Source organism: Portunus trituberculatus, chromosome 17 (assembly GCF_017591435.1).
Source record: "Portunus trituberculatus isolate SZX2019 chromosome 17, ASM1759143v1, whole genome shotgun sequence".
NCBI classification, from domain to species: domain Eukaryota; kingdom Metazoa; phylum Arthropoda; class Malacostraca; order Decapoda; family Portunidae; genus Portunus; species Portunus trituberculatus.
This window is the reverse complement of record NC_059271.1, coordinates 27787032-27803263: the sequence shown is the minus strand read 5'-3', so window position 1 is coordinate 27803263 and position 16232 is coordinate 27787032. Positions and strand designations below refer to the sequence as shown.

The 16232-nt window shown below is 35.2% G+C and overlaps 1 protein-coding gene across 8 annotated transcripts in view; it reads left to right on the top strand.

Annotated features, from left to right (window-relative positions):
• The window catches only part of LOC123505145 (phosphatidate phosphatase LPIN3-like), an 89864-nt gene extending 82116 nt beyond the window's left edge, over positions 1-7748 (top strand). For 6 of the 8 annotated variants that reach the window (XR_006675079.1, XR_006675077.1, XR_006675080.1 and 3 more), the window contains one exon: positions 4693-4830. Coding sequence is in view for 2 of the 8 variants with exons in the window: in XM_045256260.1 (XP_045112195.1) it covers positions 4693-4849 (157 nt within the window). In the remaining 6 variants the exon portion in view is untranslated. Of the gene's footprint in view, positions 1-4692; positions 4884-5903 lie in introns of those variants that run through there. The other 2 variants (XM_045256260.1, XM_045256259.1) reach the window with 1 other exon arrangement.
• Positions 7749-16232: the final 8484 nt, after the last annotated feature.

Genomic DNA, 16232 nt, shown 5'->3' with positions numbered 1-16232 from the left:
ACCAATTACTGTCTTAATGCTTATCAACATTGGGAACATGGCTTCATATACCATAAGACAATCTCGAACAGTCTTTATTATTAATTTAATGATAAACATCAGTAATGATGATTAAGTAATATCCTTCTTTGATGCAATAATGTATTTTATAAATAATTGCTGGACGGGCATGATCAGTTTTCTCCCCAAACTCGAACAAACCTTGCTTGCCCCATGTGGCCTGCATGTGTCGGTCTGTCGGGCACAATCTTCTATTTATCACATTTCTTTTGTTTGGATACACTGTCCAACTATTCCTGAAGTATTAATATGTCAAAATAATGTAGACCAAAGAAAATTTTGTTTCTTATTTCTTTCTATAAATTTCTATAAATAAGTTGACAAATTGTGAGCCTTAAGAAGGTCATAGGAGTGACGGTCAGGAATTCTGTGAGACCTGACGATAACTAGTTATATAGAATACAGCCCTGGGTGTCACCAGGTGTTCCTCATGTGTACTGCCAACACATTGTATCCTTCAACTTAATGTTTGCTGAATGCAATCCTCCAGACTTGGTATGCAGTGTACAGTTTAGTTGAGTAATCATATTCACTATGCAATTTTTGCATTACACGATCCCTTCAGGAACTTATCCCTTACATAATTTGAGAAACCACTGTGCAGGGATTTCTCAAATTATGCAAGGGATACGTTCCTGAAGGGATCGTGTAATGTAAAAATCGCATAAAGTGAACATGATTACTGAACTAAAGGTGGGTTCACGTGCCAATTTCCGACTAATATTTTGTCCCTAGCTTTTGGCTAATTCCTTCAAATCTTTTAGGGAACCTGTTTTTTTTTTTTTTTTTTTTTTTTTTTATATATATTTCATTGACCTTGGCAGTTCTCCCTCTTGCCCCAACCCCCCTTAAAAAAAAAAAAAAAAGTTTCCAATTTACAATCGGTGCCTAGCCACTGCAGAAAGGCAGAAACCAGTCACAAAACAAGACCAACATGTTAGTCTTGCTATTCGATTCGTGATTTTATTTACGTCATGATGTCACAGAGTAAGCTTTGCAAATGTTGTCTCCAGATATAGAAATGATGATGTTAGAGTTGGTGAGGGAAAAAGAACACATCTGGCATCCCAGAAATTAATTAGACTGTAAAAAAAAGCTTGTGCAAATCATCATTCGATGAAATAGCTGCCACTTTCCAAGAACTGTTTCCCTCAATGCAGGTTGCTGTTGGAGGTGAGGATTGAAGACTTGTCAGGATTTAATTTAATCACAATTGTGCATAGTCTATTTAAGATTAACAATTTTCTTATGAGAAATGTAGGGTGTCAGGGTCTTCCAAGCGCAGCTCAGGTAAAAGAGTGTGAGAAACACTTCTTTCTTTCCTTCTACTTAGCCAGGGACGTATCCACAGGCATTTTCTTTTCTGTTGACTCTTCTGGTACGCCAAAAGAAGAGCAACCACCACTTCAGCATCGTCACTGAAGGAAGACATTTTTGGCAGGTAGCTGTTTGTTTACATTCACTTCCTGCCAAGGCACCAATTAATTGATTCTTTCCAGGCGCTACGTCTGATACATTCCATACATTCCAACTAGAAGGGATGAGTCGTTAACTCAACATGCGTAAAATATCAGTTGCAAATTGGCACGTGTGAATCTGCCTTTAACTGTCTAGAACTAAGCTGTCTGAAGGATTGCATTCAGCTGACATTAAGTTGAAGGATACATTGTGTTGGCAGTACACATGGGGAACACCTGGTGACATCCAGGGCTGTATTCTATATACCTAGTTATTGTCAGGTCTTGCAGCATTCCTGACCGTCACTCCTATGACCACCTTAAAGCTCACAATTTGTCAACTTTAAATATATAGAAAGAAATATGATCAAAATAATTTGAATAAAAAATTATTTTCTTATATGATCAAAATAAATTTGAATAAAAGAAATTAAGAAAATAATTTTTTATTCAAATTATTTTGACCATATTACTACTTTTGGAAATAGACAGTGTATCCAAACAAAAGTAACGTGATAAATAGTTTAAGACTGCGCCCAACAGCCAGACACATGCAGGCCACATGGGGCAAGGTTTGTTTGAGTTTTGGAAAAACTGATCATTCCCCTCCCAGCAGTTATTTACAAAATACATTATTGCATCAAAGGATATTACTTAGTCATTATTACTGATATTTATCATTAAATTAATAATAAAGACTGCTGGGAATCGTGTTATGGTATATACAGCCATGTTCCTCCTATGTTGATTACTTCACAATGTTAGAGCCTGAATACATTGTGAAGTAGAGCCTGTCATAGATAGACTTAGACATGTCTGTCTAAAATGCGTCACCTTGTCTTGCTAAGACTACGTCAGCTATGAAAGTTTGTAGAATATGGCCTGGATTATGGAGCTTAACCAGCTGTGGAACTTGATTTTCTTGACATTGCATTATTCTAAATCTATGTAATATGTTATTCTGAAATCACATATTCTAAAAATGCATAAATCAAGAAATCTCTGTACACTTATAATGTGGTTTAGTTGATCCATTTGACTTACATATTATTTATTAATGTTAAAAAGTACCATGGGAAAGTTGTTACTTCCCCAAATATAAATGCAAAGAGTTTATATCAGGCTACAAGAAGTTTTGAGTTACAGTATGTGTGGAAAGTCTTAATGCTGTGGGGCTGAGGTAATTTCTTTTCATGGTAACTGGAGGAGACTCACAACTACACTTGGGAAGGCAGGATGTGCTAATGCTTCTGGACCACTTACTGCTAACCTTCTATGCTCTCCAGGGAACAGGCAACACAGTGTGTGGGTTCCCCTGATTTAGCTGTTCAGCTGACAGAGAGAGCATGCTCTGTCCATCTGGTGTGTCAAACAAAGGCTAACTGCCTGTTTTTTTTGCTTCCTTCCATCTCTGAACAAGTCCAAAATAACTACCAGCGAGAAGAAACACAAGGAACCATTTACATTATACAAGATTGGGCACAGTTTCTCATTTATTTCCACTCAAACAGGAGTTAGCTGAGGATAAAATGGTTATTGGTGCAGCATTTTAAGGATGCTGATGAGGTTACTGCATTCACCCCACTTCCCAAGTCTGGCAGGCCTTGTAAGATAATGTTTAAGACCTTGTCTCCAGGCAGACTGCTAAAGAACCAAGGCTGACATCACAAGAAATCAAAGAAAAAAAAAAATTTAGGCATACCAGACCAGGGAAGTTGGGTGAGTACAGTTGTCTCACCAGTGTCCTTGAAATGAATGATGCACCAACTACTGTGTTGTCCTTACCTCAACTCCAGTTTGAGTGGAGATAAATGGGAGATCATGGCAAGCCTTGTATAATGTAAACACTGTCTCCTTGCTTGTAGTCATTTTAGGTATGCTGAGAGGCTGGGAGGAAGCAAAATAGTTAGTTACATAGTTAGCCTTTGTCTGGCACACCTGATGAACCCAGCACGCTCTCTCTATATCAGCTGAACAACTAACTGAGGTGACTCGTATATTGTTGCCTGTTTCCCAGAGAGGTAGAAGATTGCCAGTTAGTGTTCTAAAAGCATCAGAACATCTTGCCTTATCAGAAAGGTCATTGTGACTCTCCTGTATTTACTGTGAAAAGAAATGTGTGGCTACAAGACTTTCAGTGTACTGTATTTGTAGAGAAAGCTACAGGTAAGCACATCTCATTCCTTTCATACCCAAATGCACCAGCTAATTATAAGCAACAGTTCCAGCCTTTCCCTCTCATTCTAGCATAAATCACCTCACTGGTAACCTCTAAATACTGTGAAGCTTTTGTGAACTAATGCATTCTTATTTGTGGATTTGGAGAAAAGTATATAATAAACTTTTCCAAGGTATATTAATTTAAAATTGTTTTACATGCAATAACAGATTTATGATTTAAGTTACAGGATCTGTTAGAGAACATTATATTAATTTTTATTATTGGGAATCATTAATAAAGTATCTTGATGTCAGTATGTCAGAGATATATGGTTAAGGGTGGCTGGTGAGTAGATTGTAATAGGAACCACATGCTGTCAGTCGGAGGCTATGAGTAAGTTTCCATCATGGATTAGCATGGAGCAAGCTATGGCTGTACTGCAAAAAGTAAGCCCTTTAATAGGAAGTTGTCTGAATTTTGTGAAGTGGTGGGTCAGTAAAAACTCCATAATAAACTTCTAACAGGCACATAGGGTCTTCATTTTGAATTCTTGAAAGGGAAAGGGTACTGTAATCATATAGCTAGGCTATATTAATATGTCAAAATGCATATGTAAAGAAGTGAGACATCAAAAGTTTTTGAATATTGTAGTTAGATACAGACTTGGTCTATGGCATGTTTGAACTTAATCACTAGAATATACGATAGTAATGCATGCAGTACATTAAAAACTTTTTTGTAAGACAAAAGGATCACAATAACTCTTTTCCTCAAAAGTACTACAATACAGCAACATCCTATTGAGACATTTCTTTTTTTTTTTTGGCACCAAGAAGTACCCTATACGTAAAGATTGATGCAGTCCCAGTAACCTTAGTTTCCTATATATCACAAAATTATTGGAAAAAAACTGCAATATGTAATTATATTTAAAATCAGTCTTCCATCATGCATAACTTAGAGCAATAAAAGGAATGCATTTGGTAACAAGAAAATGTTTTCCTTTCTTTCCAGATACTCCAACTTGAGTGATATATCCAATCACATGTTCCCACCTGTGGCCCATCAGGAGACTCTTGGGGAGTACTCCTCCCTTCAGTACTGGAGGCCTCCTATGCCTGATGTCTCACTTGAGATTGAAGCCATTCTTTGTGAAGAGCGTGGAAAATAACAAAATTAAGATTTAGATTTTGGAAATTCTTATGGTAAGTAAGATTTGCATTGTTTGCTAGTAAAAAATGGATATTAAAAGATTGTAGATGATGGGTAAAAAGATTGTAGATGATGGGTAAAACTTGTATGAGAGAGAGAGAGAGAGAGAGAGAGAGAGAGAGAGAGAGAGAGAGAGAGAGAGAGAGAGAGAGAGAGAGAGAGAGAGAGAGAGAGAGAGAGAATGGACCACCAATATGGCTGTAATTCCCAGTGCTTAAAATCTAACTACAATAATCATGTACTAGTATTTAGAGAGGAAGGAAGAATAGGCGAGTGATTTTATATATATCATGGGATGGTTTTAAGCCTATTTGATCTTTTCATAAAATCGGGCTCCACCTATTTGATCATTTTCATAAAATATGGCTCCACAACTTAGTATATGTAGCATATATTTCTTTTTAATATTTTGTGTTATATGCTAATTGGACCCCACAATTCTTAGCACCAGCCCTGTATATAAACATGTGTATGGATGTGAAAGTTATGCTAACTGTATAAAAGCAGCCATTATGAAATTACAATGAACAGGGTTGAAGGAAAGTAAAAAGTCTGTGCAGTGAGATGAAATATGTAGTTAATATGATAAGAGCAGTTAGTGTGCAAATAACAAGAGATGTTACATTGTGGTGGAAAGAAAGGCTGACTACAATCAGTAAGAGGGAAGGTGGTGATTGGAAGAAACCCTTTGATTCCATCCTGTCCATAAGAGTGGTATGAATGGAATGACCCCCTACATGTGTGAAGTGTTTTTATGTGCACTTTACATATGACGGAGCTTTATACATCCATACATGGATGGATAAGGCTCCTATCAACAATTAGTAGGTGAATGTGATACGAAAACTTGGTGATGATGAAAATGTTATTTAGTAGAAGCTGCTTTAGCTTGAGATGAGTTGTGAAGTTTCCAGTACCCCTTGGAAGGACAGACCAAGGATATTGTGTAGAAGTGTGTGTATTTGACTTGATTTATGACTTTAAATACAGTTTTTTTTTCTCTCTCTCTCCAGAAAGTAATGTGCAGTGGCCGAGATTGTACTGTAGTTACATTCCAAGAAAATATCATCTTTATTTAGAAGGCAAGTGTATTTATTGGTATATTTCAGTTTCAAGTAGTTAAGTTCATATTTACATAATTTTTTGCATAACTAGAATTGAGCAAACAAGTTAAATTTCAATCATGATAGGCAATCACACTTGTAATTCTGAAAGTCTCTGAATTTTGCTGACTCAGGGAACAATGATGTTTTAATGTGATATTGTGCTTATAATATCTTGCTGACGTAATGGTGAAAGAGCTGGACAGTGTGTCTTTTGAACATGCATTGCATATTTTGAATTGAATTTTAAAGTGATATTTTTATAGGTGTATTGACAGCAACCTTTTTTTATATTGTTTATTTTTAGGGAGTCAATCACTTTGTGATAAAGTAATATGATTAAGCAAGATGTGATACATTATTCATATATTGCTAATTGTTAATAGTCATAATAAACAAGCATCCACCTGTAGTGACGAAGAGCCAGTGGTGTGCCCGGCAAGTGACACTGACTTTTTTTTTGTTAATGGGCATTACAACTTTATACTCATGTGCCATGCTTTTTTAATTTCATTATGTTAATTAAGGATTCAGTTAACTGTGTAATTGTTGGTAATTACTGCAGCATATTGAATGAATGGACAAATAATTTATTAATGACCTCCAAAGAAATTATTAGAGTATGTTAATTTGTTATCTATTTGTGAAGGACTGGTGTATGTACGGTGTTGAAGATGTGTTAGTTATTTTTGTTATTAGTTTTAATGTAAGAATTCTGCATATCATTTAGTGTGTTATTCAGGGAATTTCCAACATATTTATTTTTCTAGAGTGGTATCTATATCATTTACTTGTTTCTTTCATAGTTGTAGTTAATGCCTCTGAACTAGTAATATTTTAGTCAAACTTTTTTTCCACACGGAAAGGACCTGTGTAGTTTTTTGAGTTCATGTAAACACAAACCCAGCAAGATCATTGCATAATGTTTACACTTCCTGAGTTCAATAATTGGAAGTCATAGTTAGTTCAATAATTGGAAAAGTCATAATTTATATACAAAGAGATGCTATAGGAGGCAACTGCCTACAGAGTTCCTTATGACTTGTGTAAAAAGTAAGCCTTGTTACACTTTTACCTGTGATTTGTTGAAATAACGCATCTAGGTGCTCTACATGATATTGTAGTAATTTGCGAAAAAATAGAGTTCAGTTATGGTTAAATATATACAAATTTGGTTAAAATTTATTTGTGAACTTGTGCTCAATGAAAAACTGGACTGTTACCAATTCATTGAGTTCTTTCATGTTTGGATCAAACAGTCCTAGTATATACATGACTTGCTGTGATTCTTAAGTGTTTCAAAATTTGTTTATGACAGTGATTATGTGTGTCTGTCATTAGTGGTCAGGTTGAAGAATACTTATTGTGATATACCCTAAAAGACACCATTCTTATTTATTTAAATAATCAGTGTTTGCCCAGAGTCATTATGAAAACTGTTGCACTGTTTAAGAAGCCTAAAACCGTGGTAGACAGCATTATAAGTTGATAGTCCTGAGCTTTAATTATTGCAATTACTGCCAGGCTCACTGTGTGAAGATTCCTGCAAATAATAGATATTGAAAAAATTGTGCCTGTTGTGGGTTACCTGCATTTTTTCCAACTAATCAGATTTAATGTGAAAATGTATATTGTGTGAAGAAGATTGCACTTTTAATTGGAAAGTATGGGAAGCAGATGTGGAGAAGACATTGAGGAAATGTCTTTAATTGTAGTAACTGGATGATATGACAAAAAAAAAAAAAAAAAATAAATCAGGAACAAGTTGACAAAGGATGCAGTGCTTGAGATGTATGTGGTTATGACATTTTACAATGGTAGGTTTGATGAAATAATTTGATGAAGATACTGAAAAGAATAGTGGTGTGAATGAAAAGCATTCATACCATGATGAAAGGCACAATAAAAGTTTAAACCTATAAAACTTGGAGAAAAAAAGGAAAATTTAAAATTTTATTTACTGTTGTGTTAGATACTTAGCTGGATGTTTTGTATAAGTGCATCACTAAGTATTGAGTTTGTGTATGGATTACATGAAATGCTGTTTATCACTATGGATATCACTTTGCCAGTACACATCAATGCGCAGGATACTGTACTCAGAAATCCACACCATCCCAAGGTGTCAGTAATTAATTATACAAATATGAAATATATTCATAAGTGTACAGCTGCAGCTATTAGCTGCGTGGTTACCACAGTCATTACAGGTTAATCCTTCCCTCTCTCTCAGTGGAGAAGCTGATTGGTATGCTTATAAATTTGCCAATTCTCCAAATTTATATTCTAAAGCCATCTTGCTCCCAAGCTGGTAATATCCAAAGTATTAATCCTTTGGACATAAAAAAAAAATAAATAAATAAATAAAAAAATTGAACCAAAATAAGGGTAAGCTTACATAATGGTAAAAATTGACAGTAGTATAATTGTACAATGAATGATAGATATGAAAATAAAATAAAATATTAAAAGGCTAGTGGAAGATGACTGGAAGTGTTAGGTATCAAAAAGTGCATCAATACCTGCTCCACTGAAAAGGTCATATGGGCAAGGTCATTCTATCTAGATTAGCTTAACCTGTGGCAACTATGGTTATAATGGAGAAAAGAAAATATAATAACAACTGGTAAATATTTCATAAATATAATAGCTTTCAATACATTCTCATTCAGTGTTTGAAAACAAGTATAATGGAAATGGAAACAGATATAATATATATCTGTGTAATGTTAAGGTATTAGTGACCGTAAGATCTGGTTAGATCCACAAGGTAGGCAACTAAAACAGACTTTATACAGAGCTGAACAATGTAGTCTGGAGTAAATGTTACCCAGAGCAAAGGCAGGTGAAATCATTGTCCTCTCATGGAATGTTAATTATTTTTCATCTGGTGCTCATACAAATAAGCTGAACCAAGTTATGTATGTGGTAAGCATTTTTATGCTTGTGTATGTATAATTTTAGTATTGCTCATTTCATGTATATTTATTATATTTTCATTTTATGTGGAATTTGGTTGCATATATTCTGTGTGCGTCCTACTTTTTTTGCTTGTATCAGGCATTTCCAAATTACCTATAAATCACACTTAGTAATTATTCCTTGTGGCAAACTTCATGACTTAATGCATATTATCTTTGGTTTGTATAACTCTTCATGTTGTGGCACTGGATAATATAATAAGTGAACAATGGTTTGGAAGGTTGTAGATATTGTGCATTCCCAAGTAACCATGTTACAGTTACATGTCTGCAACTGAAAGGCATTTATACACATTTTTTTATTATTATCAATTAAGATGTTTCACTTCAATCTGCTTACCAACAGTGTAAATTACAGTTGTAGTAAAACTGCTCTAGTATAGCATTACACTTTTCATTAATGAGTGATGATTATTTTTTGAGCTGCTAACCCAAACAGTGTTCCATTTGCATTCCTCATTCCAGATTTGATTACAGTATTCAGCTTTACATGTCCTTTGTGCTTATGTACTTTTCCAAAAAAATAAATAAATAAATAAAAAAGATAATAAAAATTAATGTAGGTATTTAAGGCCTAATTTTGAGGTGTTAATAGACTAGCTTGGCTTATCCATGGCCTTTTTTTTACTGTAGTAAATGATAAGTAGCTCCTGTGACAATATTCTCTACAGAAAATATTTGATAAAACCTAAATTGTAATCTTGGATGTTAGATATTTTGCAATGTGCAATTAGCCACATCCATCATTCTAGTCAAATGATTTAATAGCTCCAGAACAATTGCAGGTGCACAATCTATACACTTAGGAATTAGCAAATTATGTATGCCAGAATTCAATCCTTAGCTTAATGCAACATTTTTTTTTTTTTTTTATCTAAATGCATTGCTACTTACACTGTTGGTATTATTTTTGTCTATTTGCATTCATTTGCATAAAAAGTGTCAAAAGCTTGACATAAAACTATGGCTTTGTATTGTCTTCAGTTTTGTTATGTGATGTGCTCACAATAAAATGTAAACAGGAGATCTATTCATTATTACACCTACCAACCCATTTTATTTCTTACATTCTTTGTAGTTGTATCCAGCACCTGTTTTTAATTAAGATCTTCCCAGAAGGGAGAGCTGGAAATGAAGTGTGGTATAGCCTTCTAGCATTGTTACTGCCAGTAAAAAGAGTTGTATACATAGTATACTGAATGAACACCTGGTTATTAAACTAATATGTGAAATTAATTTCTAAAATACTAAAGTACTCTTTAGTAGAAAGAAGAGCTTGCTATTTGTGAGACTTGTGCATTATGGAAAGTGTCCCCACAAAAATTAAGATGACTATATCAATAAAGGTCATTTAGACAGTATGATCCATATAAACTAGAATCACAGGTGCTGGTCATTTAGATAGCAGGAGTCGTCGACTTACGACTATGTTTGGTTACAGAAAACCAGTTGTAAGTTGGTCATGTTAAATTACCATAGGTATATTATGCTCAGTAATCACATTGTAAACAGCTTTAAGTCATATAGAATTTAAGAGACAAATTACCATAATAAGTATATTATGCTGAGTAATCACATTGTAATCAGCTTTAAGTCATATGGAATTTGAGACATTTTCTTTATTCATCATTTGATTTTATTAGCTCATATTTATTACTAGAAATATCATATTTTATCACCATTTTTTTTCATTAATATAGTTATAATTGTGGTCTTGAGTTGACAACTATTTGTTTAGCTGAGAAACCTTTATTTAATAAGGTCTGTTAAAACAAAATGGAAATTGAAAAGTGATCCAAAGTATCAAGATATGTAAGGGCAAATTAACTGCTCAATGACGAAACTTAACAGCTCAATGACAAAACTTTAAAAGTTATATTATTTGGAGTAACAAAAAGCTCACTGAGGTGTTGGTCACAGAAGTGTCAAATGAGTTATCCAAAAGTTGTGACGTCTTGATACCTCTTTCTAAAGTGAGATCAGGTTATAGGAAGGTGGAAATACAGAAGCAGCATAGATTTAGAGATGTACCAATACCAAAATTTTGGCCAATTCCAATACCGATACCACCTAATTGGGCCGATACTGATAACACCGATACCGATACTACTACTTATAGTGATTACTGCACTGGACACCAGGATGAGTTGGTGGACGGCGAGCGTTATCAGATGGGAGGCTTTGTTTTGGGGAATGCTGTAAGTCCTTCTGAGAACGTTTGTGAAATGAAATAGGAGCAATTCTAGAAGCTTTTTGAAGCCATTTGCAAAGGTAAATTACTCAGTAATTGGAATGAATATCTTCTCAGTCTTCTGATTCTTGTCAGTTATTTTAAATTCTTACTTCTTACTCCTTTAGCGACCGTTTGGTCTTGTACATTTTCATTATTAATTTTATTGATATTTTGGCGATCAAAAATATTTTTAAAATTATTAATATTGTAAAATGGACACAAAATATTAGCAAAAGAAACTCATTTTGTTGTGTATGTTTCTCTTTAATTAAATCTGACATCCATTACACATTAGTAGACCAATTCAGAAAAATGAGCTTTCACCTAATCTTTTCAATTAAATAGAAAAAAAGTTTAGTTTATTCTAAATTTCTAGTGTATTTCTATGATCTTAAATAATTAATATGCAACAAATTATACACAATGCACATGATTACAAAACAGAATCGTTACTGTCTTAGTTATGGAATTTTTACATCCTTAGGTTAACACAAGTAACTCAAAAATTAAACTTGCATTAAAATTAATATACATATATAATTCGAGCTTCCACCTATTCCAGTATGATATCTTGGAAAAGGCTAGCACTAGCACTGTTAATTATAAATCAAATAAGAATATGCTGTTATTTACAATAATGCAAAATGCCTATATATATATATATATATATATATATATATATATATATATATATATATATATATATATATATATATATATATATATATATATATATATATATATATATATATATATATATATATATATATATACCAAATCATTTTGTTGGATTCTCAATATCTGAAGTTTGACATTCTTAGATTATAGTTCAAAAACATAAGCTTTTCACCTGTGTGAACTTTGTGTGGGTGGAGGAGCAGCGTCTGACTGAGAGACAGTGAGAATGCGTGGTGACTCATGACCGACCGTGTGACAGGATGCTGGAGTTCAGCCTATATGCGTTTCATACATGTCCAGTTTAGAGGTTGTGGCTTATTACCACAGAAAACAGTATTCTATGACATACGGTAATCACCACGGAAACTTAATACGCCGTATTATATTAATTTGGTATCATCAATATCTTATATTGAATATATCACTAAGTAGTAAATTCCTTTTAGGTATCGGAAGTGTCGGCATAAAATAAGCCGATGCCGATACCGATACCCGAAGAATGGGCCAATACCGCCGATTCCGATACCGATACAGATACATCGGTATATCTCTACATAGATTTCCAGAGTTTGCCAGATAAACTAATTACTTTTTTATGTAAGAGGAAACACCAACCAAGGGCAAAATATAAATTGGTTAAAAAAAAAAAGGCCCATTGACATCCTGGTCTCTAAAGTAGAAATATCTAATCTGAAGGGGACTCTGAGGATGGTATAGAAGTTTTTTTTTTTTTTTTTTTTTAATTATGAATTTTGCATGAAGAATGTATATGTAGCCAGTGCATGTAGTTTTGTGTGCAGGAAGAGAGTTGTATTTAGAGGGCAGGCTGTGACTGCCCCCTTGTGTTGTAAGACACAAAGGGAAATGCTCAAGTGAGGTCACAGCTGGCTTAACGGAAGTTCACAGCACCCCCTGAACCAGTGCTATTAGATCTCACTGAGAGTAATTATCATTTCAGCAGATATCTACTGCCTCCTCCAATCAAGTACTAGTTAACTCTTGCATTAGCGAGGTGGATAAAATAACGGTAAGGGAAGGAAGTCTTGTACAGTGATGCCACAGGAAGAAGGGAGGCATACAGTTAGCAAGATAAGAGCAGTTGGCATGAAAAAATAGCACTTAAAGATAGCAAGAAATACTGTAATGCGAGGAAAAAGAAAAAGAAATTTTGAATGAAAACAACTATTATTCTTTTAGAAATTTTGGGCCTTATCTTTAACAAAATGGTAGCTGTAGCTGGTCTTAAAGCCACTGGTTTAATTTAAATTGTTATTACTATTCACCATACATTTAAATAAATCTAATTAAAAGAGAAAAAATAAATAAACAAATAAACTAACTGAATAATATCAAGTGAACTTTCTGTGCACAATCATGAACTTTTGACTTACAGCCCAATTTACTGAAAATTATTACAAAGTAGAACCCACTGCTTCACACAGCCTCACTACACTTGACTCCTTGGCAGTAGCACGCGAGACTTGATCACTTTGTAGTTCCACAAGAAAACTCACTTAACTTGTCTCTAGGGCCGCAATGCACTGTTTCTGGGAAAAAATGTACCAAATGGTGCCATTCTCGTTACACTGTTTTTTTTTTGGGGGGGGAGGACAAACTGTGGTTGGTGACAGTCCCCCTTCCTCCATCACTTTACCCAACACCATGGCCAACAATATATCTTCACAAAAAAACATATCCTATTCCCCTTCCCCACATAAAAAAAAAGAAAAAGAAAAGGTGGATTTCATGAGTACTGAGAGAGAGGATATTTGCCGTTATCTGCTCAGATGAAGAATGAGTTGGTACTGTATAAGTAATTAAATAATATATGTGTATAAGCACTATGTTTCATATAAATGTTATGTTAATTTTATGGAAGCGAGGAGCTACTGACCTGCTCAGATGAAGAAGGAGTTGGTGTGTGAGAAGAGGATCTTCGCATTGTTCCCACAGTCTAACTCCTTGGGTGATCAAGTATTCTCTCCCCCCAAAAAAATTATTGGCAGTCGTCACAATAGGACTGGCGCGGATGCAATAAAAAATTATTTAATTGACATTATTACTGGAGTTACATTAATGAAAGACATATTTCCGAACAGCTCAGTTTTCCCTCTGCTGACTGGAGCGAAATATTTGTGTTAGACTTTCTCATTACACAGCAATAGAATTTAGTGTTTTTAATTCATGGCTGGCTAGCCCCCCCCCTCTCTCTCTCTCCGACAGAGTCTCAATACGGTATGTCTGTATGTCTGTCTGTCTGTGCATGATATCCCACATGTGTCGTAGTTACATTTATAACCTTAATAATTACTAACTTAATACTAATGTGGGGATGGAATATCACACTATCGTGAATATAAACTTGTCAGTAAACCCACAGTTGTAGACTTGAAGTATTTATTCTGGATGTTTCGAAGGCCACTGCCTTCATCTTCAGCAGTACAAGTACAATGATTCTACCTTGTACTGCTGAAGATGAAGGCAGTGGCCTTTGTAATGTCCAGAATAAATACTTCAAGTCTACAACTGTGGGTTTACTGACAAGTTAATACTAATGTTCCTGGCACTACAATACAACATTGTGGAGCTGAGAATACATCAAAAGACTACTAAAATCCTAATCTACAACTGAACATGCACAGTGAAGTAAGACAGGATGTATCACAATGAAGGGCAGTGTACTTAATCTACAATAAAAGGATAAATTACAACACACACACACACACACACACGGCCCGGTAGCTCAGTGGTTAGAGCGCTGGCTTCACAAGCCAGATGACCGGGGTTCGATTCCCCGGCCGGGTGGAGATATTTGGGTGTGTCTCCTTTCACGTGTAGCCCCTGTTCACCTAGCAGTGAGTAGGTACGGGATGTAAATCGAGGAGTTGTGACCTTGTTGTCTCGGTGTGTGGTGTGTACCTGGTCTCAGGCCTATCCCAAGATCGGAAATAATGAGCTCTGAGCTCGTTCCGTAGGGTAACGTCTGGCTGTCTCGTCAGAGACTGCAGCAGATCAAACAGTGAATTACACACACACACACACACACACACACACACACACACACACACACACACACTCAACTTGCAATTAACGCGAGTTTGAATAACATGATTTCACCTTTAACGCGACTTGATATTTAAGGAGATATGAATGAATAACACGATTCCTTCAATTTAATGTCTGTTAACTGAGTTTGATGACGTCACGCACACAGCGAGCAGAACACATAGGGAGATATTGTTGTCATGGTAACGAGGTTGCAAGCAGGTTGGCAGTAATACCACCTCCCAAGGAGGTGTTTCTTTCATATTCATACATTTATGTTCACAAAACATTTCTATTAGCATTTTACAAGTCTTACCACAAAGAAAAGGCTGTTTTGTGATGCATAAAGTGAAAACTTGCATGAAATACCAAAAGCAAAGCAGATAAGGAGGTATTTGTTAGCGGTCACTTTTTCTCATGATCCTTTTTAGCTTGTGTGTTGCTTTCACCACCGATTGTGAGTAAGAAACTCTACGTACGTAAAATATAAGTTGCAAATCGGCAAGTGTGAATCCACCTTTAATAATGCAGATATATTGTTAATCTGTCACTGGAACCTTAAAAAATACCCTTAGAAAACCCTTACAATTTCAGCTATATTAACAAACATTAGACACACAATTCATCACTTAGGTGGAGGAGCATGGCGGTGTCTTAAGGCGGGTTCACACGTACCAATTTGCGACTGATATTTTACGTACGTCAAGTTTCCGAATCACAATCGATGCCTAGTGACTGCATAAAACAGTCGCAAAACAAGACCAACATGTTGGTCTTGCTAGTCGATTTGCGACTTTATTTATGTCGTGATTTCACGGAGTAAGCTTTAAAAATAGTTGCCACTACAAGAACTGTCTCTCTCAATGGAGGGTGTTGTTGAATGTGAGGATTGAAGACATGTCAGGATTTAATTTGATCGCAATTATGTATAATCTTCTTAAGATTAACAATATTCTTATGAGAAATGTAGGGTCTTCCAAGTTCAGTGCAGGTAAAAAAGTGTGGGACACACTCCTTTCTTTCCTTTTACTTAGCCAGGGACGTATCCACAGGCATTTTCTTTTCTGTTGATTCTTCCAGTACGCTAAAAAAAGAGCAACCACAGCTTCAGCACCGTCACTGGGCAAAGGCATCTTGGCGGGTAGCATTGACTTCCCGCCAAGGTGCCAACCAGTCGATACTTTCCGACTAGAAGGAATGAGTCAGAAATTCTACGTCCATAAAATATCAGTCGCAAATTGGCACATGTGAACCCGCCTTAACATGACCATGGCAATTTGGCAGCATAAAAAAAAAAAAAAA